A 23,011-nucleotide genomic window follows, 5' to 3' on the forward strand; every position below is an offset into this window, starting at 1 on the left:
ATATATACATATATATATATATTTTTTTTTTTTTTTGCCTTTTCTAGGGCCGCTCCCGCGGCATATGGAGGTTCCCAGGCTAGGGGTCTAATCGGAGCTGTAGCCGCCGGCCTACGCCAGAGCCACAGCAACGCGGGATCCTTAACCCACTGAGCAAGGCCAGGGATCGAACCCACCACCTCATGCTTCCTAGTCCGATTCGTTAACCACTGAGCCTCGATAGGAACTCCGGGACACCAATATTAAACTGGAAACAGTGCCGGAAGGAGGCTGAGGGCCTCCAGGATGTGGATTTGGTGAGAGGAACTGTTGAGTGAGCAGTGAAGCCGATGCAGGTATAGATCATCTTTCCGTAGGAAAAGAGCAGGTGATTTTTTCCTGGGGAGGGTGGGCTGCCTGTGTCAAGCGAGTGCCTAGCTATTGATTAATTTACCTGCTTGTTTATGAAAAGAGAGGCCCAAGCACACGTCACACTTGGGAAGGGGCTATTAGGAATGGGGTAGCTGAAAATATTGAGGCAAAGATAATGAGTGCACGTGAGTCCTAAGTCAGCTGTTGTTTGCTGTCTGGAGGGAAAGGAAAGACAAGGAACACACTTGTCAAATACGTACCATTCACAAATTTGATTCTATTTGGAGACATAAGAATGTGCTTATTAAGTTATGAGGTCCTGAAAGGGGGAGATTTCAGATGCCACATTCTCAGAGAGCAATATGATAAAGGGAGGAATAATCATAAAAAGGACCAAAGGCATGGGTGTCATGAAAATAATGCCTGGATCCGAAGGGAACACAGGCGTGGAAAAGAAAAATAAGCAAAGAAAATAGCACTCTTACAGGATACTGCCAAATAGGGGCTGGGAGGAAAACTTGCTCTAGATGGTTCCTATTTATTTGTCTTTCTAGGGCCACACTGGCAGCTTATGGAGGTTCCCAGTCTAGGGGTCAAATCGGAGCTATAGCTGCCAGCCTATGCCACAGGCACAGCAACACAGCTCATGCAACACCAGATCCTTAACCCACGGAGCACGGCCAGGGATTGAACCTGCATCCTCATGGATACTAGTTGGATTCATTCCCACTGCGCCTCTAGATATTTCTATATTCATATGAATGTATCTGAAGCATTGTAAATGAAGTCTATGCTTAAACTAACTTTTTAAAAATGCGGAAAATAGGGCACTGTCTTGGGGGCAAAGCCGGCTGTGGCCCACTTTGCCTGACAAAGCAATAAAGCTATCTTTTCCTCCTTCACCCCCCCCCAAATAAAATAAAATAAAAATGCAGAAAACAACCAGGAAAAAAAAAGGAAGAGGGAGATAAAATTCGAAGACAAAAAACCCCTTGAAAAACACAAAAAGCAAATCTAGTAAACACTGTCATACATGCAGAGAGAAATGCAATTCAAAGCATAATCTCTGCAGATGACTTCAGAGAGTAGAAATAACAGAGAGCAAAATTTAAAGCAGAACAATAATGCTTATAAATAACCTCTTCGCTTTACAACAAACTTGTAACAGAGAATTATTATTATTATTATTATTATTGTCTCTTTGTCTTTTTTGTTGTTGTTGTTGTTGCTATTTCTTGGGCCGCTCCCACGGCACATGGAGGTTCCCAGGCTAGGGGTTGAATCGGAGCTGTAGCCACCGGCCTACACCAGAGCCACAGCAACTCGGGATCCGAGCCGCGTCTGCAACCTACACCACAGCTCACGGCAACGCCGGATCGCCAACCCACTGAGCAAGGGCAGGGACCGAACCCGCAACCTCATGGTTCCCAGTCGGATTCGTCAACCACTGCGCCATGACGGGAACTCCTTTTTTTTTTTTTTTTTTTTAGAATTATTTTTTTAACTTTGCTTGTAAGGACACTAAAGCTCAGAGCGAATAGAAATGTAATCATCAACTGAGCTGCATTCTCTGCACCTGGTTGTCTCTGTTGGGAAAGGAGACGAGGCAGAGAAAAGGGAGCAACAAATGTGAAGGGCAGTGATGCCAAGGTCACAGCCTAGAGTTTTATGCACAGTTCAAAGTGATCATTATAAAAATCCATGGAGGAGTTCCCATTGTGGCTCAGTGGTTAACGAATCTGAGTAGGAACCATGAGGTTGCAGGTTCGATCCCTGGCCTTGTTCAGTGGGTTAAGGATCCGGTGTTGCCATGAGCTGTGGCGTAGGTTGCAGATGTGGCTCGGATCCTGCGTTGCTGTGGCTCTGGTGTAGGCTGGCGGCTATGGTTCCGATTCGACCCCTAGCCTGGGAACCTCCATATTGCTGTGGGAGCGGCCCAAGACATGGCAAAAAAAAAAAAAAAAAATCCATAGAATTCTGGAGTTCCCATTGTGGCTGAGAGATAACCGATAACCAACCCGACTAGTATCCATGAGGACGTGGGTTTGACATGTGGCCTCGCTCGGTGGGTTAAGAATCTGGTGTTGCTGTGAGCTGTGGTGTAGGTTGGAGACATGGCTCGGATATGGCGTGGCTGTGGCTGTGGTGTAGACCAGCAGCTACAGCTCCGATTGGACCCCTAGCTTGGGAACTTCTGTATGCCATGGGTGTGGCCCTAAAAAGACAAAAAAAAAAAAAAAAAGAAAAAACATCCCCCAAAACTACAAAATTTAGTCAAATACGAAAAAATTACTTATGATAAACATGACACACATCTGACCGTCATACCTTACTATTTTCTTCAGACCCTCCAGGAATATCTATGTTGTACCTTATTCTCCACCCCAATTATTTCGTTACGTCTTGATAAAATTCTGAGAATGGCATTTTTATGTATTCCTATTTAACAGGTGAGGAAAGTGAGGCCTGGAAAAGCGAATGATTCCGCAAGATCACAGAGCAAGTGAGCGGTAGGGCTGGGACTCACGCTCCTGGCTAATGTCCAGTGGTCTAAGATTGCAGGATTTCTTAAAAGTCAAGTCTATTATTTTTAATTGAGATATTATTTATGCACCACCATAAATGCACCCTTCTAAAGTAGACAACTCTGTGATTTTCATACAGGTGTGCCGTCATTGCCACCATCTAGTTCTGGAACATTCTTGCCATCCCCCAAAGAAACCTGGGACCTGTTCGCAATCACTCTCCTCCCCCAGCCCTTGGCAACCACGGATTTACTTTCTGTATCTATGGAGGACTCATCCATAGGTAGCCTTCTGTGTCTGGCTTCTTTCACGTCCCGGAATGCTTTCAAGTTGCATTTGTGTGGTGGCGAGCAGCTCAGGGCTTAAGAGTTAGGAGACAACGTAGACATCTCCTACCTGCTCCTCTCACTTGACAGATGGGCAAGATGAGTCCAAATATTTGGTAGCCCCAAGTCCCCTACCTTCTAATCCTGTGTTTTGCCACCACACTACACCCACCCAGACAATCAGGAGAGTCAAGAAGCGGTTCCAAAGATAGATGAAAAAGATGATATTAATTTGGCATACCATACATTAGAAACGACATATGGTAAGAAAATTTGACATTCTGCTAAAGGTTTTCCATTTCTCGAAGGACCCTCATAAGTCACTTCTTTCATGTGATGCCTGAGTGGCACCAGATGCTTGTGTAGGGAAATGGCATAGTGTCACAGCATGTTAAGTGACTTAAAATTCGATTCGACTTTTTATGTACAAAGGTAACTATTTAAAACACAAAGTCTTTAATTACCCTTAGAGAAAGTTCCAGGTTTTCTCCTCCCCAGAGATTCATGCCTTTGTCATACTGTCCAATTTCATTAAAATAATGCCTATGTATAGCAAAAAGTCCTCCAACCATCGCGGGTGACCTAAAAGAGACACATATATATGAAATTGATGCCGTAAATTCAGTCATTAGGCATTTTTGCCAAAATTATATTGGACATTAGTGACAACAGAGTTAGAAACTAGAAAATACTCATATATTAACCAATACCAAAATTACCTTAATATACATTTACATACGTAAAATTTCCAAGTTAAAGCCATAACAATCACCAAGTAGGCAACAAGAGCTTTTGGTTCTGACTAAATTTTGTAAGCAATCTGTTCTACAGTCTTGTTTTGGTGACATGGAAAATTATCTTTAGCATGTGAGTTTCCCATGGGGATGATGATTGGATAGTGGAGTTTAGAGATCTCCCTCTCTCCCTCTCTTTCCTTTTTTTTTTTTGCTTTTTAGGGCTACACCCAAGGCATATGGAGGGTCCCAGGCTAGGGGTCAAATCAGAGCTACAGCTGCTGGCCTACACCACAGCCACAGCAATGTGGGATCCCAGCTATGTCTGCAACCTACACCACAGATCACGGCAATGCTGGGATCTTTAACCCACTGAGTGAGGCCAGGGATCTAATGCTGCCAGGGATCCAATGTGCAACCTCATGGTTCCTAGCAGGATTCATTTCCGCTGCACACAACGGGGAACTCATAGAGCTCTCCCTCTCTGAAAGCATTAAGTGAATCGTCTTATTTACTTCTGGGAAAACCATAATGTTACAAAGTATCTTTTTTGGCCACACCCACGGCATGCAGAAGTTCCCCACCTAGCCACCAAACCCGTGCCACAGCAGGGACAGCACCCCCTGAGCCACCAGGGAACTCCTACCATGCATCTGTTTTGTTGTTGTTGTTGTTGTTTCTTGTCCATCAATAGTGGACTAAATAGTGCCCAATGATATCTAAGTAATTTGAAAATGATTATATATTCATTCGCTTGTTTCAAAAAGTATATATACATCAAGCAACTCTGATGTGTTAGGGATAACTTTGTTAATCAACAGGCAAAGGGAGGAGCAGGGCCATCACGAGTCAGAACCACCAGGAGGCGGCGGGATAGCTCGCCGGTGTTGTCGGAGGCTGGAGCTGGCAGTCTGGCTCTGCGTGGCATCCGTCCCCATGGATGAGAAGGACCCAGCGAGGGAGGGGGTGCGGGGTGTGACGAGCACAGAGCCCTGGGCACTTCGACAGTGAGGGGTCGGGGAGGAGCGGAGGAATCCGCAGAGGGGACGGAGAGAACAAGTGGTGACACAGGAGGGAGACCTGGGTGCCGCGGCTGCCTGGAGGCCGAGGAGGAATGCACGCCAAAGAGAAGGAAGAGTCCGGCAGCGTGGACAAGGTGCATAGGTTGTGGGTTCGATCCCTGGCCTCGCTCAGTGGGTTAAGGATCCTGTGTTGCTCTGGCTGGCATCCGTGGCTCCGATTCAACCCCTAGCCTGGGAACCTCCCTGTGGGGCAGATGTGGTCCTAAAAAGCACACACACACACACAAAAATTGAAGGCCATAGTTGAGTTGAGGGCAAAGGCTGACTGAAGCGAGTTTGAGACAAGAGTTTAACAGAGCGGGAGACAGTGATACAGACAACTCTATCCTTTGGGGTTTTTTAAATTATTCTTTTTAAATTTTTTATATTTATTTATTTTTATTAATGTATAGATGACTTACAATGTTGTGCCAATTTCTGCTGTACAGCAGAGGGACCAGTTATAAATATATGTACGTTCTCTTTCTTATATTATCATCCATCAAGTTCTATCCCAAGAGATAAGACATGGTTTCCTGTGTATACACTAGGACCTCACTGCTTATCCATTCTAAATATAATAGTTTGTATCTGCTAACCCCAAACTCCTCCAGCCATCCCCCCTCCCCCTCCCCCTTGGCAACCACAAGTCTGTTTCCTACAGACAACTCTTTCTAGGGGGTTTAATGCAAAGCAGAGAAAAGGAAAGGGGAAATAGTTGATAAGATAAAATCATTTTATGTTTTCAGTTGTGGGACATCACAGCATGCCTGTATTCTTTCTTTCTTTCTTTTTTTTTGTGTGTGTGTGTGTCTTTTCTAGGGCCGCACCCACAGCACATGGAGGTTCCCAGGCTAGGAGTCTAATTGGAGCTGTAGCCTCCGGCCTATACCAGAGCCATAGCAACTCAGGATCCGAGCCACATCTGCGACCCACACCACAGCTCAGGGCAATGCCGGATCCTTAACCCACTGAGCAAGGCCAGGGATAAAACCCACAACCTCACAGTTCCTAGTTGGATTCATTAACCACTGAGCATGATGGGAACTCCTATTTATTTATTTATTTTGTCTTTTTTTTTTTGCTATTTCTTGGGCCGCTCCCGCAGCACATGGAGGTTCCCAGGCTAGGGGTCGAATCGGAGCTGTAGCCACTGGCCTACACCAGAGCCACAGCAACGTGGGATCCGAGCCGCGTCTGCAACCTACACCACAGCTCACGGCAACGCCGGATCCTCAACCCACTGAGCAAGGGCAGGGACCGAACCCGCAACCTCATGGTTCCTAGTCGTATTCGTTAACCACTGCGCCATGACGGGAACTCCCTATTTATTTATTTTTAATGATTTTTATTTTTTTCCATTAGAGCTAGTTTACAGTGTTCTGTCAATTTTCTACTACACAGCAAAGTGATTTACCAACATGTTTTTTTTTAAATTGAAGTATTGTTGATTTACATTGTTGGTTTCTGGTGTACAGCAGTGATTCACATATATACATACACACACACACACTTTCTCATATTCTTTTCATTATAGGTTATTACGAGATACTGAATATAGTTCTCTGTGCTGTACAGTAGGACCTGTTGTTTATCAATTTTAGGTACAGTAATTTGTATCTGCTTATCCCAAACTCCTAATTTATCTCCCACTTTTTTCCCCTTTGGTAATCATAAGTTTGTTTTCTATGTCTGTGAGTTGGTTTCTGTTTTATAAGTAAGTTCATTTGTATCATGTATATCATATTTATTGGTATCGATTTATATCATATATATTATTTCTTTCTTTGGCTTCAACTATGGCATACAGAAGTTTCCAGGCCAGGGATCGTTCCTGGGTTAGGGATTGAACCCAAGCTACTGCAGTGATAATGCTGCATCTTTAACGGCTAGGTTACCAGGGAACTCCATGTATTAAATTTTAGATTCTACGTTAAACCGATATAAATTTTTTATGGCCTGATTTTTCAAATTTAACATATTGTGAGAGTTTTCCTTTTTAGTTAACTAGACTCAAGAACATTAAGTATATAACATTCTACAAAACATGGATACAATTTTTAACCATTTATTTATATATATATATACACACACACACATATACACACACATTTTTTTGCTGCACCCACAGAACATGGAAGTTCCCTGGCCAAGTATTGAACCTGTGCTACAGCTGCTACCCAAGCTGCTCCAGTGACAATGCCAGATCCACCCACTGTGCCCCAAAGGAGCTCCTTCACCATTTCAATATTGAGCATTTACATTGTTTTCATTTTCTTACTAATATAAATATTGATACAATATATACTTCTAGACTTATCTCTCAACGCCTTAAGGATAAATTATAAAAAGTAGACTTAGTACATAAGAATAAGAACATTTGGAGTTTTCTCCAGGGTCACTGCCATGGCACGGATTCGAGCCCTGGCCTGGGAACTTCCACATGCAGTGGGTGGGGCCAAAAAAAAAGAATGGGAATATTTATACAAATTTTAATCTATATTGCTAAATTTTCAAAAAGCATGTACAAATATATATACATTAACTAGAGTTCCAAAGATGTTACTTTTCAGCAATTAAATATCAGGAATCCAATTTTTTTGTTCTTTTTGGGCACATAAAGTTCTGGGCCAGGGTTCAAATCTGAGCCCCTGCAGAGACACCATTGATCCCATTGTGCCACAGTGGAAACTCCAGGCATCTAATTTCCAGACTGAAATTTTTAGAGCCTAAAAAGTACTGAATATGTGAGGTATAGAAATATTACAAAAAATATAAATCTATTTTTTGGTAAATGGAATATGATATAGCTACTGCTTATTAAAAGCAACTTCATTTTAAATAACGAGACGAACTCAAAAGATTGATGCTTTTTTAAAATTTTTGAGTAAATCAGGATTTTTACTTATTAAGTTTTATTTAAATGAAGTATATCTTTGTTATTTTTCATTCTGAAGCCTGTAACATTAACAATAGCTACCACTTATACTTTTTTTTTCTTTTGCCTCTTTAGGGCCACACCCATGGCATATGGAGTTTCCCAGGATAGGGGCTGAATCGGAGCTGTAGCTGCTGGCCTACACCACAGCCACAGCAACATGGGATCCAAGCCGCATCTGTGACCTACACCACAGCTCATAGCAATGCTGGATCCTTAACCCACTAAGCAAGGCCAGGGATTGAACCCAAGTCCTCATGGATACTAGTTGGGCCCCTTAACCACTGAGCCACAATGGGAACTCCACTACCACTTTTACTGATCACTTCCTCTGTGCCAGGCATTTAGTTGTGTGTTTTATGAGTACTGGACCATTTAATGCCCTCAATAATCCAGAGAGGTAGGTATTATTATTATCATTACCATTTCACAGTTGAAGCTGAGAGGTAACTGGCCCAGCTAAGGGCTGCCTTAATGCACAAGACCAGGGATACTAATCACCTGCAGTTTATGTGAATAGTACCTTCTGGGAATGTGCAGTGCACAGCCTGTGCAGCTGTCTGTGGCAGTCCTAAAGAGCTAGTAAGTGATGGCTGGTCCAGAGGAAAGATGAGAGTCACACACAGGGGAGGTTAGATGAAGGAATCTGTATAGAATCCTAAAGGCAGTAGAGAGAGAATAAGCACGATGGGTGACATGAGCAAGGCAAGGTTTTAAGAAAATCGATGTAGCAACAGAGAGATTGGAATGGGAGGAGGAGCTGCAGGCCAGACTGTCCCTTATGGTGTAGAACTTAAATCTGGGGTGGTGATGGCTTGGGCCAGCAGGACTGTCAGAGAGATGGACAGATGTGCTATGAAGTCACCACAAAGGATGGGTCTCTTGGAGCTGGTTAACCGCTGGATTAGGGAAGGGATGGGAGATTTGGAAAATGGCTGTAAGTGTTCATATGTAGTCGTGCTTAAGGGCTGCACCATATCCCATTACGGGTCTAATATAAAGTACTATATAATTTCCCAATGATTCCTGCCAATTCTTAGATAGGCTTTATTTCATCCTTGAATTAGGAGGTCAGGTGGCTTTACTAAGAATAGGGGTTCATGGCAGGGGCAGCTATGGGGACTAAGGGACGTAGTCAAGTGGAACTGGAATACCCACTTCGGGGAACGAGTGGATGATGGGGTTGCAAGCAGAATGAGGCTGGACGCCATCCGTGTTAGAAGCACTGGTTCACATCTCTCAAAGGAACAAAGGAAATGCAGCGTGGAATTGAACCAGGGTTGGAGGTTTTCAGGGCTACGGGGGCAGAAGGATGGTGGGATGTGGCAGTTGATGAAGTTGGTAAGAAGAGACGTGAATTTATAGATCAGAAAGTCTAGACTACAGAAGCAGAAAGAAAACCATAACGAGTAAAAGGAGAAATCAAAGGACTGAAGCTCTTGATGACGTCCAAGAGTGGGTGTGGAGGGAGCAAAGCTGGTAGAAGCGAAGTGGGCCCCAGCTTTTGGCCAAAGAGAAGGCTATCTGGTTATTTAGAAGAAGAAAGATCCAGGATATGCCTATAAGAATAATATTAAATATCTAACATCTAAGTAGCACTTGAACAGATATTATTCTAAACTCTCAAAGTCATGTCATGCTCATAACAGCCCTGCAAAGCATTGTTATTCTCCAGACTTACAGATAAAGAAACAAGTTGCAAAAATCAGTTGCAGATCACACAGCTCTAGCTAAACTAGAAGAGAGGCAAAGACCAAGGACTTGCTAGGCGGTGGTGTTCGAAAACTGACTCATGGGGAGTTCCCGTCGTGGTGCAGTGGTTAACGAATCCGACTAGGAACCATGAGGTTGCGGGTTCGGTCCCTGCCCTTGCTCAGTGGGTGAAGGATCTGGCGTTGCCGTGAGCTGTGGTGTAGGTTGCAGACGCGGCTCGGATCCCGAGTTGCTCTGGTGTAGGCCAGCAGCTACAGCTCCGATTCGACCCCTAGCCTGGGAACCTCCATATGCCACACGGGAGTGGCCCTAGAAATAGCAAAAAGACAAAAAAAAAAAAAAGAAAAGAAAATTGACTCATGGTTTGTGAAACAAAGAGGTTGACACGAAAAGAGAAGTGAGCCGTGGCAAAGTTATCAGTAAATGTGAGGACGTCTCTTGAGAAACAGCCTCATCAATGCAGTTAGACGTCATAATATTCCATGTATTCTCACACTGAGAAATATAGTTTCCACAACTCACCATCTAGGAGAATCACATTCATTTCAACCTGTCAAACTACAGATGGAAGCACTTGGAAAAATAGTTTATAAATGAGCTGGGCAAAGACATTGAATTTTTCTGGGCTATCCTCAGGGTTAATATTTTGATCACTGCTCAACAGGCAACTTGCTCCCGAGAACCAAAGCTACATCTGCAAGACAGGACATCTGAAATGAGAGGGAGGCTGACCAGGGTGGTATTCTGAACCAGGCTAAGATGCTCACGTTCAATCAAAGAAACAAAACCTACCAAGTTCTATTACTATAGACTTTTAAAAAGAAAAACAAGTGATACAATATTTCTCTAGCTAGAGAAATCATAATTGTCTCTGTAAGTCCCCCGTCCCACTCTCAATCCATATGTGCTATTTTTTTCCTCTTTTACCAGAAGAAAGCTCACCGGATAGGTCTGGTAGGTCCATCTGGTCCATCCATCTCATAAGAGAAAACACGATCCCATTCGAACTGTAGATGCCAGTTGAAAACGCCCCTTACAACGGGAGAGGGCTTGTACTCCAGGGTGACATAGTCAATGACGTCCATGACAGGACACACCACCATCTTGGGGTCCTTGACGATGGCATCCAGCAAGGGCTCCAGCCAGATTTTATTCACCTCACAGTGGCTATCCAAGAACACCAGAATGTCCCCTGGGGAGGCCAAAACAGGCCAGTGTTAGTGCACATGTATGAAACACCTGCCAACCTAGATCGGGCAGTGTCACATTGGAAGGGACCTCAAAATTCAGGTGCAGAGTTTAGACTTTTTCTTAGAGCCAGCATAAAATCATAGGGAAGTATGAAAAACATCCTGTGTCTAAAGACTTAGTGTTATGAAAATGGCCACCATCTCAATCTGTAGATTTAATTCCATCCTCGTCAAAGTCCCAGCTGGCTGTTTTTACAGAAATTGATCCTAAAGTTCATAGGGAAAGGCGAGGGACCCAAAGTAGCTAAAACAATCTTGATGAAGAAGAACAAAGTGGAAGGACTTTCTGATGTCAAAACTTAGTAAAAGGCAATGAGATCCTGCTGTGTGGGACTGGGAACTATGTCTTGTCACGTATGATGGAGCAAGATCATGGGAGAAAAAAGAATGTGTCCATGGATGTGTAACTGGGTCACCCTGCTGTACGGTGGGGAAAAAAAATTGTGTTGGGGAAATAACGATTAAAAAAAAACTTACTAAAAGGCTCTAATAATCAAAACATTATGATATTGGCCTAAGGATAATTAGAGACCGAGGACATAGACTTGAGGGTGCAGAAATAAACCAAGCGTTTATGGTCAATTGATTTTTGACAAGGGTACCAAGACAACTCAATGGGGAAAAATTGGTGTTTTTTTTTTTTCAATAACTGTCCTGAGACAAGTGGACATGCTGCGTAGGTCACAGCTGGGGCTCAGATTCATTCAGCTTCCATGTGCCTTGGGTGTGACTATGAAATTTTTAAAAGTTGGGTAAAGGCTTTGAATGGACATTTCTCCAAAGACGCTACACACATCACTGATCAGCACTGAAAAGAAGCTCAGCATCCTTTGTCACCCGGGAAATGCGAATCAAAACCGCAGTGAGCTAGGACTGAATTCGCATCCACTAAGGTGGCTGTAAGCAAAAGTAGCAAGTGTTGGGGAGACTTGTTCACGGCTGATGGGAGGGTAAACTGTTGCAGCCACTTTCAAAAGCTATTTGCCAGTTCCTCAAAAGTGAGACACAGAGTTAGCACACACCCCAGATATACAGACACCCCAAAGAAATGAACTTAGCATCACATAAGATCTTGTACCCTGATGCTCACTGCAGCCTTATTCCGAAGAGTGGCAACCGCTCAGACGCGCATGAGTGGATAAACGGATAAACGAAATGTGGTGTATGGACCCAGTGGAGTATTATCGGGTAATGAAATGGCATGAAGTACCGACGCAGCCAGGGGTGAAACTTGAAAATATTGTTTAACTCTATTCAGTGAAATTTCTGAAATAGGTACATTTATGTATAATTGAAAATAGATTAGTCGTTATTTAGGGTTTGGGGGGCAGAGGGGGTGGGGTGATGGGGAATGGTGATGGGGAATGAAGCCTCTTCATCCGTATGGGGCTTCTTGGTACTAGGATCAAATGTTTTTAAACTAGGTTGTGGTGGAGTTCCTGTCATGGCGCAGTGGAAATGAATCCGAGTGGGAACCATGAGGTTGTGGGTTCGATCCCGGGCCTTGCTCAGTAGGTTGGGGATCCGGCGTTGCCGTGAGCTGTGGTGTAGGTCGCAGACGAGGCTCGGATCCCAAGTTGCTGTGGCTGTGGTGTAGGCTGGTGGCCGCAGCTCCAACTGGACCCCTAGCCTGGGAACCTCCATATGCCAAGGGTGCGGCCCTAAAAAAAATAAAAAATAAATAAAACTAGGTTGTGGTGATGGTTACACAACCCTGTGACTATATTAAAAAATGTTGCCGTGTACACGTTCAATGGGTGAATTGCGTGGTATGTGAGTTTCTAGCTCCATAAAACTGTTAAAATCATTGGGAAAGAGTCATATTGAAAAGGGTACATCTTCCAAATTTTACTATAAAATACAACTGGTATTCTTACATACAATTCACAACAGAATTTTATTTATTTTTTTAATTTAAAATTTTTTTATCTTTTAAAAGGAAGGAAAATTTCTTTCTTTCTTTCTTTTTTTTTTTGTTGTTGTTGCTATTTCTTGGGCCGCTCCCGTGGCATATGGAGGTTCCCAGGCTAGGGGTTGAATCGGAGCTGTAGCCACCGGCCTACGCCAGAGCCACAGCAACGCGGGATCCGAGCCGCGTCTGCAACCTACACCACAGCTCACGGCAACGCCGGATCGTTAACCCACTGAGCAAGGGCAGGGACCGAACCCGCAACCTCATGGTTCCTAGTCGGATTCGTTAACCACTGCGCCATGACGGGAACTCCGAAAATTTCTTTTCTTTTCTTTTTTTTTTTGTCTTTTGTTGTTGTTATTGTTGTTGTTGTTGCTATTTCTTGGGCCGCTCCCACGGCATATGGAGGTTCCCAGGCTAGGGGTCGAATCGGAGCTGTAGCCACCGGCCTACGCCAGAGCCACAGCAACATGGGATCCGAGCCGCGTCTGCAACCTACACCACAGCTCACGGCAACACCGAATCCTTAACCCACTGAGCAAGGGCAGGGACCGAACCCGCAACCTCATGGTTCCTAGTCGGATTCGTTAACCACTGCGCCACGATGGGAACTCCCGAAAATTTCTTTTTGATATGCATTTACATGACCACTTGTTGCATGAGGAATAAAAACCTTTTGTTTAAGTGGTGGAATAACATGTGGTCACACAGAAATGAATGCGATGTGGAGTTCTCGTTGTGGTTTGGGGTAATGAAGCCGACTAGTATCCATAGGATTCAGGTTTGATCCCTGGCCTCACTCAGTGGGTTAAAGACCTGGCCTTGCTGTGAGCCTTGCTGGTGTAGGTCATAGACGTGGCTCGGATCTGGCATTGCCATGGCTGTGGTGTAGAGCAGCAGCTGCAGCTCCGATTCAGCCCCTAGCCTGGGAAGTCCATATCCTGCAAATGCCACCTTGTGCATTTTCTAGAGACCACAGCAGCAAACCATGGAGAACAGGAGAGGAGTTTCTCACAATTTTTGCCTTCAGAAATTCACGTTCACTTGTTCAGTAGACATTTCCCGAGTGCCTGCTTCCAGCTAAAACTGGGTGATTGGGATTCAAAGGTTTTCCCACGTAGCGGAGGCGCAGTTACTGTGGCGTGGAGAAGGGGTGGGGGATGGAAAGGAATAGCGGAAGGTGACCGAGCACTGGCAGGTGGCCAATCCCACCCAGGCCTCCAACAGAATTTTAAATCATTACAAATGACCTAACCTTCATCCCTCAGCTCAGATCACCGGTTTCTTATCCATCCATCCAAAATCGTGTCCACATGTCTAAGAAAATGTTCATGCATGTTGGTGCTACCAATTCCTTGAATAAGCAGGACTTGGGAAAAGCAGCTTAAATTTGCTCCTTTATTTGTTTATTTATTTTTGGCTTTTTTTATGGCCATGGCTCACAACAAATGCCAGCTCCTTAACCCACTGAGTGAGGCCAGGGATCGAACCTGCAACCTCGTAGTTCCTAGTAGGATTCATTTCCGCTGTGCCACAAAGGAAACCCCAAATTTGCTCCTTTAAATCTATAGGGAAGATGGGAAATCTACCTTTATCCTGCCATTGGTTACAAACCAGAGCACACCCCAAGACTTCCCTGCTAACTTGTAGGTTAATGGAAATTTGTCTCAGACACTTGACACTGAAAAATGTCTCAGTTCAGCAACTAGAATTTCCAGTCCCATGTCATGATCAAAGCTTCCCCGACTGCATGCAGAACCGGTTATTGTCTCTTCAGGCACAACTAGGTCACCCTGTGGGAAGGTCACTTGCCTTTGGATTAAATTTTATCTCTTTCTTACTGGTCTCCTATCTCAGCTTACTCCCTGTGGTCCTGTGGTTTCTGACCTTGCTAAAGCCAAGGTCGGGTAAGAGAGGAGTGAATGGGGGAGTTCTTTCTTGGTGAGATCTCTCTGAGGGAGTTCCCTTGTGGCACAGTGGGTTAAGGATCTGGTGTCAGTGCAGCAGTTCAGGTCTGTCAGTGCTGTGCGATGGGTTCGATTCCTGGCCCAGGAACTTCCATATGCTTTGGGTGTGGCCAAAAAAGGGGGGGGGATATCTCTCTCTGAGCTGACTCTTTCTCCTACGGTATGGCTGGCACCCCCTTCCCATCCCTGGTAGATTCTGCCGTTCCCATAAACAGGGCTAATGCATTCTATTCAGGCGGTACAGGCTCCCACCTCAGCTCCTTAGGATCCTGGGTTCTAACCCTAGCTTCTTCTCTGCTGAGATCTCCATCCTTCTAGATAAATCCCATTGGACACGATCGAAGATGATTTTTACTGTTCTCTTACCCAAACAGCCATTGCCTGAGCAAATTCTGCCATCAGAACAGGTACTAACACAAAAGCAAGTGTCCTTGTATCCGCGGCTGGCCACGCAGTTCCTCTTTCACCCTTGCGACCCCCAGGTGAGACGCCAACGGCAGGGCATCTCTCCTCACCCCCAGTATGTTTCTGGTTTTGTGGTATTGCTGTCTGAGGATGTGCTGAGCCCCCAGTACAGGAAATTCATTTAAATACTCAACATTCACATCAATATGCAAAATTCATGTCAGGTTTTAGCAAGCGGCTTTCCCTAAAAACCATCTCTAATGCTGACCATCCGACTCCACGGAGCTGAGTTCTCTTACTGCTTCTCAGACCCTCTATTTTGAAATTTCTTTATGGTACCGTGTCTGACAACTCACTTTGGAAGATAACATCTGCTGTTTTCATGCCTCGATCAAAACTGAGCTAAAAAGTACCATTTGAAAACATACCTAGTTTTTCGTACCGTTAGCAGCACACACACTTGGCATTTTTCACTTAAAATAGCTTCTATAACATTATTACATAACATTTTCAAATCACGTTGGCTAATGTGATAGGTGCAAAATAACATCTGGTTCTCCAAAGAAGTACGATGGCCAACAAGCACTTGAAAAGATTCTTACATCATTACTCATTAAGGAAATGCAAGTTCAAAACACAGTGAGGTACCACTTCATATACCTCTAGGATGGCTAGAATTAAAACAAAACAAAAAAGATGGAAAGCAACAAGCACTGATGAGGATGTGGAAAAATCAGAACTCTGGTACACTGGGAATGTCAGTGGTCCAGCTGCTGTGGAAAACAGTTTGGCAGCTTCTCAAAAAGTGAGACAGAATTACCCCGTGCCCCAGAAATTCTCCTCCTAGGTACACTTTAAAAAGGATTCAAACTTAGACATGTAATGCAGGCCTGCAGCCATACTCCTTAGAAATAGCCAAAAGCTGGAAACAGCTCCCAAGGCCTCCCACAGATGAACGGAGAACTGCTACCGGCCTGCCATGGAATATTATTCAGCCATGAAAAAACAAAAACAAATGCTGACACGTGTCACGAGTAGAGAAATCTCAAAAACATTACGCTAGTGAGTCAGACATAAAAGTGTATGAAATATCCAGAATAAGTAAATCCAGAGACAGAAGGTGGACGGGTGGCTGCCAGGGGCTGGGAGAAGAGGAAATGGGGAGAAACTGCTTAATGGGTCTGGGGTTTTTCTTTCAGGGTGATGAAAATATGTTGTAACTAGATAGGAGTGAGTGATTGCCCCACATGTGACTGTGCTAAATGACCTCGAGATGGTCATTTTGGTCTCATGCTATATGTGTTACGTATATTATCTCACCGCAGTAAACAATTTCTGGTTAATGTTTTAAAAATTATTGGTGAGGTTGAGCTTTTTTTTTGACTAGCCATTTGTAAATGAAATGTTCATTTCTTTGACCATTTAAGTACTAGTGTCATGGGTTTTTTTTAATTATCATTAAATGGCTTTGTATGTATGTTTCACATCGTAAGAATATTTTTATCTATCTTAGTTATATTATTTCCCTTAGCCTACTGTTATTTGATTTTATCATTTTTTATTTATAGTAGTTCTTCATCTTAGGTAGTAAGTTCTGTTTCTTCCATTCTTTTTTTTTAAGGTATAATTTTTTAAAGGCGTGACATATTAATTTCAGTTGGACAGTGTGATGGTTTGATATTTGTAGATATTGCAAAATGATGACCAGAGTAAGTCTAGTCAACATCCATCACCACACACAGTTACGAAACAATTTTTTTTCTTGTAATGAGAACTTTTAAGTCTATTAGTTTTAAGCATTGAAATTTCTTCTTTATGGAACAGGTAACTACTAATCTATGTTTTCTATTTTTTAAATATTCTTATAACAACTTAATGCTTTGATCTTTAAAAATACAATTATTAATCCAGCTAGACTTTATTTGCCATGTGGTATGAGACAGATTAAAAATTTTTCCCAAATAACTAACAATTTGCATACCATTAAACACAATCACAACAAAAACAAAAATATGCCTTTCTTTCTATGCTAATTTGTGTCTATCACACATCGTGTACGTACCTTGGCATTGAAAGATTGAAATATTTTTAACTTTGACAATTTTTTTTTTCGTCTTTTGTCTTTTCAGGGCCGCACCTACGGCATGCGGAGGTTCTCAGGCTAGGGGTTCAATCGGAGCTACAGCTGCCGGTCTACACCACAGCCACAGCAATGCCAGATCCGAGCCTCATCTTCGACCTACACCACAGCTCATGGCAACACCAGATCCTTAACCCATCGAGCGAGGCCAGGGATCGAACCCGCAATCTCATGGTTCCTAGTCGGATTCATTTCCACTGTGCCACGATGGGAACGCCTAACTTTGACAATGTGAATGACCCAGAAAGACCACAAATATTATAGATTGCAAAAGGATTTTAAATGGTACTACATGTAAAATAATCCTGAGTTTTTCCTGAGTGCTAATTTCAATTACAAAGCATGTGGGAACATGCTACCTGGCACCTACAATTCGATGAAACTTGACTGTTTTTCATTGTCATAGCACATCTTCTGTGGGAAACTTCCCTGCTATCAGGAGAGAGATTCCCACACTCACAAGAGGATTTGGTGGGAATGCCAAGTTAATTGCCAGGAAATGGAGCAGTTGCTTGACCTCTGTGGACCCCGAGTGGTTATAGAAAGGACTGCGCTATTTATTGCTTATAGAGAAAAACTGCATATAATCATCTGGATCTTTTTTTTTTTTTCTTTTTTTTCTTTTTAGGGCCGTACCTGTGGCATATGGAAGTTCTCAGGCTAGGGGTTGAATTGGAGCTGCAGCTGTTGGCCTACCCCACAGCAGCGACAATGCCAGAATCAAGCTGCATCTGCAACTACACCGCAGCTTGCAGCAACCTAGATCCTTAACCCACGGAGGGAGGCCAAGGATCCAACCTACCTCCTCATGGATACTCACTGAGTTCTTAACCCACTGAGCCACAACAGGAACTCCAAAATCATCTGTATCTTATCGAAAACCCTGTCCTCTCAGATTAAACCAACTTCTCCTTAGGGTCTAAAATAACAGAAGGGCAGGAGATCCAATCTGCCTGGTAAAGGATCTTGCCCACATTTCCTTCCAAAAAATATTTGTGGAATGTTCAGAACGAGATTGCCTAATGATTCCTGCTCTCTGAGCTGTGAAGTCTCCTTGTCCAAATATTAAATGATATGAAACAATAAAAAAACCCTAGATTGCTTACTGAAATTAAAAGTTGGGAGCTACATTCTTTATCTTTCCATGAGTGGAAGCTTGCTCTCTGCATTCCCGTAGCACTCTATTTGCACAATTTCTCTAGGGATTGTGGTTGGCAGGTTTTGTTAACCTATTTTTAAAAAGCAACAAATGCTGTATCAATCTCACTCATTTTTAGCCTCTTTCTCCTCATTTCATTTTCTGCTTTTCTTTCTATATTTTTACATTTACACATAGCTCATTATATTTCATTTAGTTTGTCTTTTCAGGGCCGCACCTGCGGCATATGGACGTTTCCAGGATAGGGGTCCAATCAAAGCTACAGCTGCCAGCCTACACCACAGTTCACGGCAGTGCCAGATCCTTAATCCACTGAGTGAGGCCAGGGATTGAACCTGCATCCTCATGGATGCTAGTCAGATTCATTTCTGCTGAGCCATGACGGGAACTCCGTATTTCATTTATTCTAAATAACTTATTAAAACAGCCTTGATTTGGTCTCTAAATCATTTTTAAGATCTTAAGCAGTTATTTGTTTTTTTTTTTTTTTTAAATGGCTACACCTGCAGTTATGTTTAGTTCCCAGGCTAGGGGTCTAATCAGAGCTGCAGATGCCAGTCTACCCCACAGCCACAGCAGTGCTGGATCTGAGCAGCATCTACGACCTTTGCAGCAATGTGTGGCAACGCCGGATTCTCAACCCACTGAGCGAGGCCAGAGATTGAGCCGGCATCCTCGCAGATACGATGTTGGGTTCTTAACCTGCTGGGCCACAATGGGAATTCAATCATTTTATTTATTTATTCATTCATTCATTCCCTTTTTAGGGCTGGACCTGTGGCATATGGAGGTTCCCAGGCTAGGGGTCTAATCAGAGCTACAGCTGCCGGCCTACACTGCAGCCACAGCAAGGCCACATCCTGAGCAAGGCCAGGGATCAAACCCGCCAACTCATGGTCCCTAGTTGGGTTTGTTTCTGCTGCACCATGACGGGAACTCCCATAGTTTTATTTTTATTAACCTGCAGAGTATGTTACGGCTCTATTTTTTTGTACTGATGTTTATGAACATGATATGCAAAAATCTAGTTTGGGGGAATTTACAGAGATGCTCTTTGTGCTTAAGTATACGATCAACTTTTGTAAACTGTCCAAGCATTTCCATTTAATTCACACTATAAATCTGTTACACACAGCCATTTGGATTTTGTAAAAAACACTTCAAAGTGAGCATGCTATTTGAATTTCTCCTTTTTGTTCGTTTGTTATGTTTCCATGGCCTGACAGTGTGGTGATACTGTTTAATTGTAATGGAAATCAGACCTGGTGGGTTTTGAGTCCTGAATTACATGACCTGGAACAAGCCTCTGACCTTTTGCGGGAGATCAGCTTCTTTTTTAAAAAATATATTTTATTTTTTTTTCCCCTCTTTTTTGGCCGCCTGGCAGCACATGGACTTCCCAGGCCAGGGACCAGATCCGAGTGGCAGTTGTGAACCTAAGCCAAAGCTGCGGCAACCCCGGATCCTTAACCCACTGTGCTGGGTGGGGATCGAACTTGGGTCCCAACGCTTCTAAGATGCCACAGATCCTGCTGTGCCACAGTGGAAACTTCCTTTTTTTTTTTTTTTTTAATTAAACAAATTATTTTGGAGTTCCCATCGTGGTGGTGCAGTGGAAACAAATCTAACTAGAAATTGGGAGGTTTTCAGGATCGATCCCTGGCATCACTCAGTGGGTTAAGGATCTGGCGTTGCTGTGGCTGTGATGTAGGCTGGCAGCTGTAGCTCCGATTGGACCCCTAGCCTGGGCACCTCCATGTGCCGAGGGTGTGGCCCTAAAAAGCAAAAAGAAAAAAAAATTATTTTTACAGTAGGACCCCATGGCTTATCCATTCCAAATGCAATAGTTTGCATCTACCAAGACATGGCAACAACCTAAATGTCCACCAACAGATGACTGGATTAAGAAGACAGTGGTACATCTACGTAATGGAATACTACTTAGCGTCTTCCTTTTTTTTTTTTTTTTTTTTTGGTAGCACCAGGAGCATGAGGAAGTTCCCATGGCAGGGATCGAACCTGCACCACAGTAGCAACCCAAGCCACAGCAGTGACAACGCTGGATCCTAAACCCCCTGAGCTACCAGGAGACACCGAGATTAGCTTCTTTTAACTGGGAAATAAGACTGGTGAGTTCTAAGATCTCCAAGGGACTTTCCACCATGAATTCTGTATTTTGATTACTTCATCCCGTATTTTTCATAGTGTTATTTGATATATTTTATCATCATACATGGTAACTGTTATGTTTTGATTATTTGTACTAATCACTTTCAAATAAGCATTTAATATTAATGCTTAAAAAAAAAAGAATGTTTATAATAACCTCATCAATCATTACGTATCTCTGTTCCCACACCACGGATTGGGGAGTTGAAGCTCAGGGAAGCCGTTTGCCCATGATCCTGTAGCTGGTGATTGGCACATACAGAGCTTGAAACCAAGGCTCTGGTTCGAAACCCAGGGAAGGCTCTTTTACTGACCCCTGTCACTGCCCTTTGATGTTTGCAGTGGAGAGTCAGGCACTGCCCTCTGCCCAGCTGCCTCTGGAAAGCTCCACTCAAGGGCCCCCATACCCTAAACCAGCCGACCCCTCTGCTCCCCACCTGCAAAGATTCCTGGTCTGCCTGAGTAGTTACAACTCCAGAAACAGCTGAACTGTCAGGAAGTCAGTGAATTACCCCCCTCCAGCTCACGGTCAGCTGCCTACAGAGAGGTCTCTAAGACATAAGCTTTACCATAAGCTTAGTGGCTGAAAGCAACAAAAGTACATTCTCTTACAGTCCTGTAGGCCAGGTGTCCAACACAGGTCTTCCTGGGCTGAAAATCAAGGTGCTGGCTGGGCTCGATTCCTTCCTGGACGCTCTAGAGGAGGAGCCTTTTCCAGCTTCTAGAAGCTGCTCACATTCCTTGGTCCCTCTCATCCATCTTCAAAGCCAGCCTCAGCGGACGAAGTCCTTATGCCCAACTTGCAGACCCTCTGACCATGACCTGGAAGGTCTCCCCGTCCTAAGAGCTCAGGTGGTTAGAGTGGGCGCGCCGGGTGGGTGATCCAGGCTCATTCCCCATCAAAGCCCTTAACTCTAACCACGTGGGCTACATACAGTAACAGAGTCCCAGGTTTGGGCGATTACACAACCTCTGGCGGAGGGTGTTCTTTCTACCGTATTGGGCAACAGTCTCTCATTCTGTGTGAACGTCAGACAGCAATCCAATGGCTCTCAATGGCCTGTTAGATTTTGTCAACATTTAGCCTTTAGGATCTCAGCGGAAATCTATGTCTCCTCTCCCCTGTCCTGGCCACTTGCTGACCATCTAAGCCAAATCAGTGGAAGACACTGTTCTTACCCCCAGATTTCCCTGTATTTATTCTCCCAAACTTCTACCATGGAGGACCACCCTTTAACTCTCTCCACAGTCCCCTTATTTAAAGTCAGCTTCCCGGAGTTCCCGTCGTGGCGCAGTGGTTAATGAATCCGACTAGGAACCATGAGGTTGCGGGTTTGGTCCCTGCCCTTGCTCAGTGGGTTAACGATCCGGCGTTGCCGTGAGCTGTGGTGTAGGTTGCAGACTCGGCTCGGATCCCGCGTTGCTGTGGCTGTGGCGTAGGCCAGTGGCTACAGCCTCGATTCAACCCCTAGCCTGGGAACCTCCATATGCCGCAGAGCGGCCCAAAGAAATAACAATAAATAAATAAATAAATAAAGTCAGCTTCCCTTACTCATTTTTCCCCCACGAAGTTCCCCCAACGCCTTCCTGCCTTATGCAAACCCTGACTCTCCTTAGAAGATGCTATTTCCCCAGCTATTCTGTTCTTTTATTCGTTTGTTCTTTTGGCTGCTCCAAGGCACATGGAGTTCCTGAACCAGGATCAGATCTGAGGGCATGCGTGCCACCTGAGCCACAGCTGTGGCAACGCCGGATCCTTAACTCACTGTGCTGGGCAGGGGATCGTACCTGCATCCTAGCGCTCCCAAAGACACCGCCCACCTCATTGCACCACTGTGGGAACTCCTATTTCCCCAGCAATACTGTTCACTAGAAAGTTGCTCCTGGTGTTCTTGTTGTGGCGCAGCAGAAATGAATCGGACTAGGAACCATTAGGTTTCGGGTTCGATCCCTGGCCTTGCTCAGTGGGTTAAGGATCTGGCGTTGCTGTGAGCTGTGGTGTAGGGTGGCAGCTGTAGCTTCAATTGGATCCCTAGCCTGGGAACCTCCATATGCCAGCGGATGAGGCCCTAAAAAGACGAAAGAAAGAAAGAAGAAAGAAAGAAAGAAAGAAAGAAAGAAAGAAAGAAAAAAGAAAAGAAAGAAAGGAAGGAAGGAAGGAAGGAAGGAAGGAAGGAAGGAAGGAAGGAAGGAAGGAAGGAAGGAAGGAAGGAAGAGGAAGGAAGAAAGGAAGAAAGGAAGAAAGCAAGCAAGCAAGCTTCTCCTTTCCCTCCCAGACCTCATTTATCCCTGGGTCCAGGGTCATGCCAGCATTTCCTCACTCCTCCTGGCTGCCTCCAAACCCTAACATTTCTGCTCCCA

The 23,011-nt window shown here is 44.1% G+C and overlaps 1 protein-coding gene across 3 annotated transcripts in view; it reads right to left on the bottom strand.

Annotated features, from left to right (window-relative positions):
* GALNTL5 (polypeptide N-acetylgalactosaminyltransferase like 5) overlaps nucleotides 1–23,011 on the bottom strand; it is an 86,486-nt gene that overhangs the window by 9,078 nt on the left and 54,397 nt on the right. For all 3 annotated transcript variants that reach the window (XM_047763688.1, XM_047763691.1, XM_047763689.1), the window contains 2 exons: nucleotides 10,591–10,840; nucleotides 3,667–3,784 (listed from right to left, as the gene is read on the bottom strand). In XM_047763688.1, coding sequence (XP_047619644.1) covers nucleotides 3,667–3,784; nucleotides 10,591–10,840 — 368 coding nt within the window. The remainder of the gene's footprint in view (nucleotides 1–3,666; nucleotides 3,785–10,590; nucleotides 10,841–23,011) is intronic.

Source organism: Phacochoerus africanus, chromosome 16 (assembly GCF_016906955.1).
Source record: "Phacochoerus africanus isolate WHEZ1 chromosome 16, ROS_Pafr_v1, whole genome shotgun sequence".
Classification (NCBI taxonomy): domain Eukaryota; kingdom Metazoa; phylum Chordata; class Mammalia; order Artiodactyla; family Suidae; genus Phacochoerus; species Phacochoerus africanus.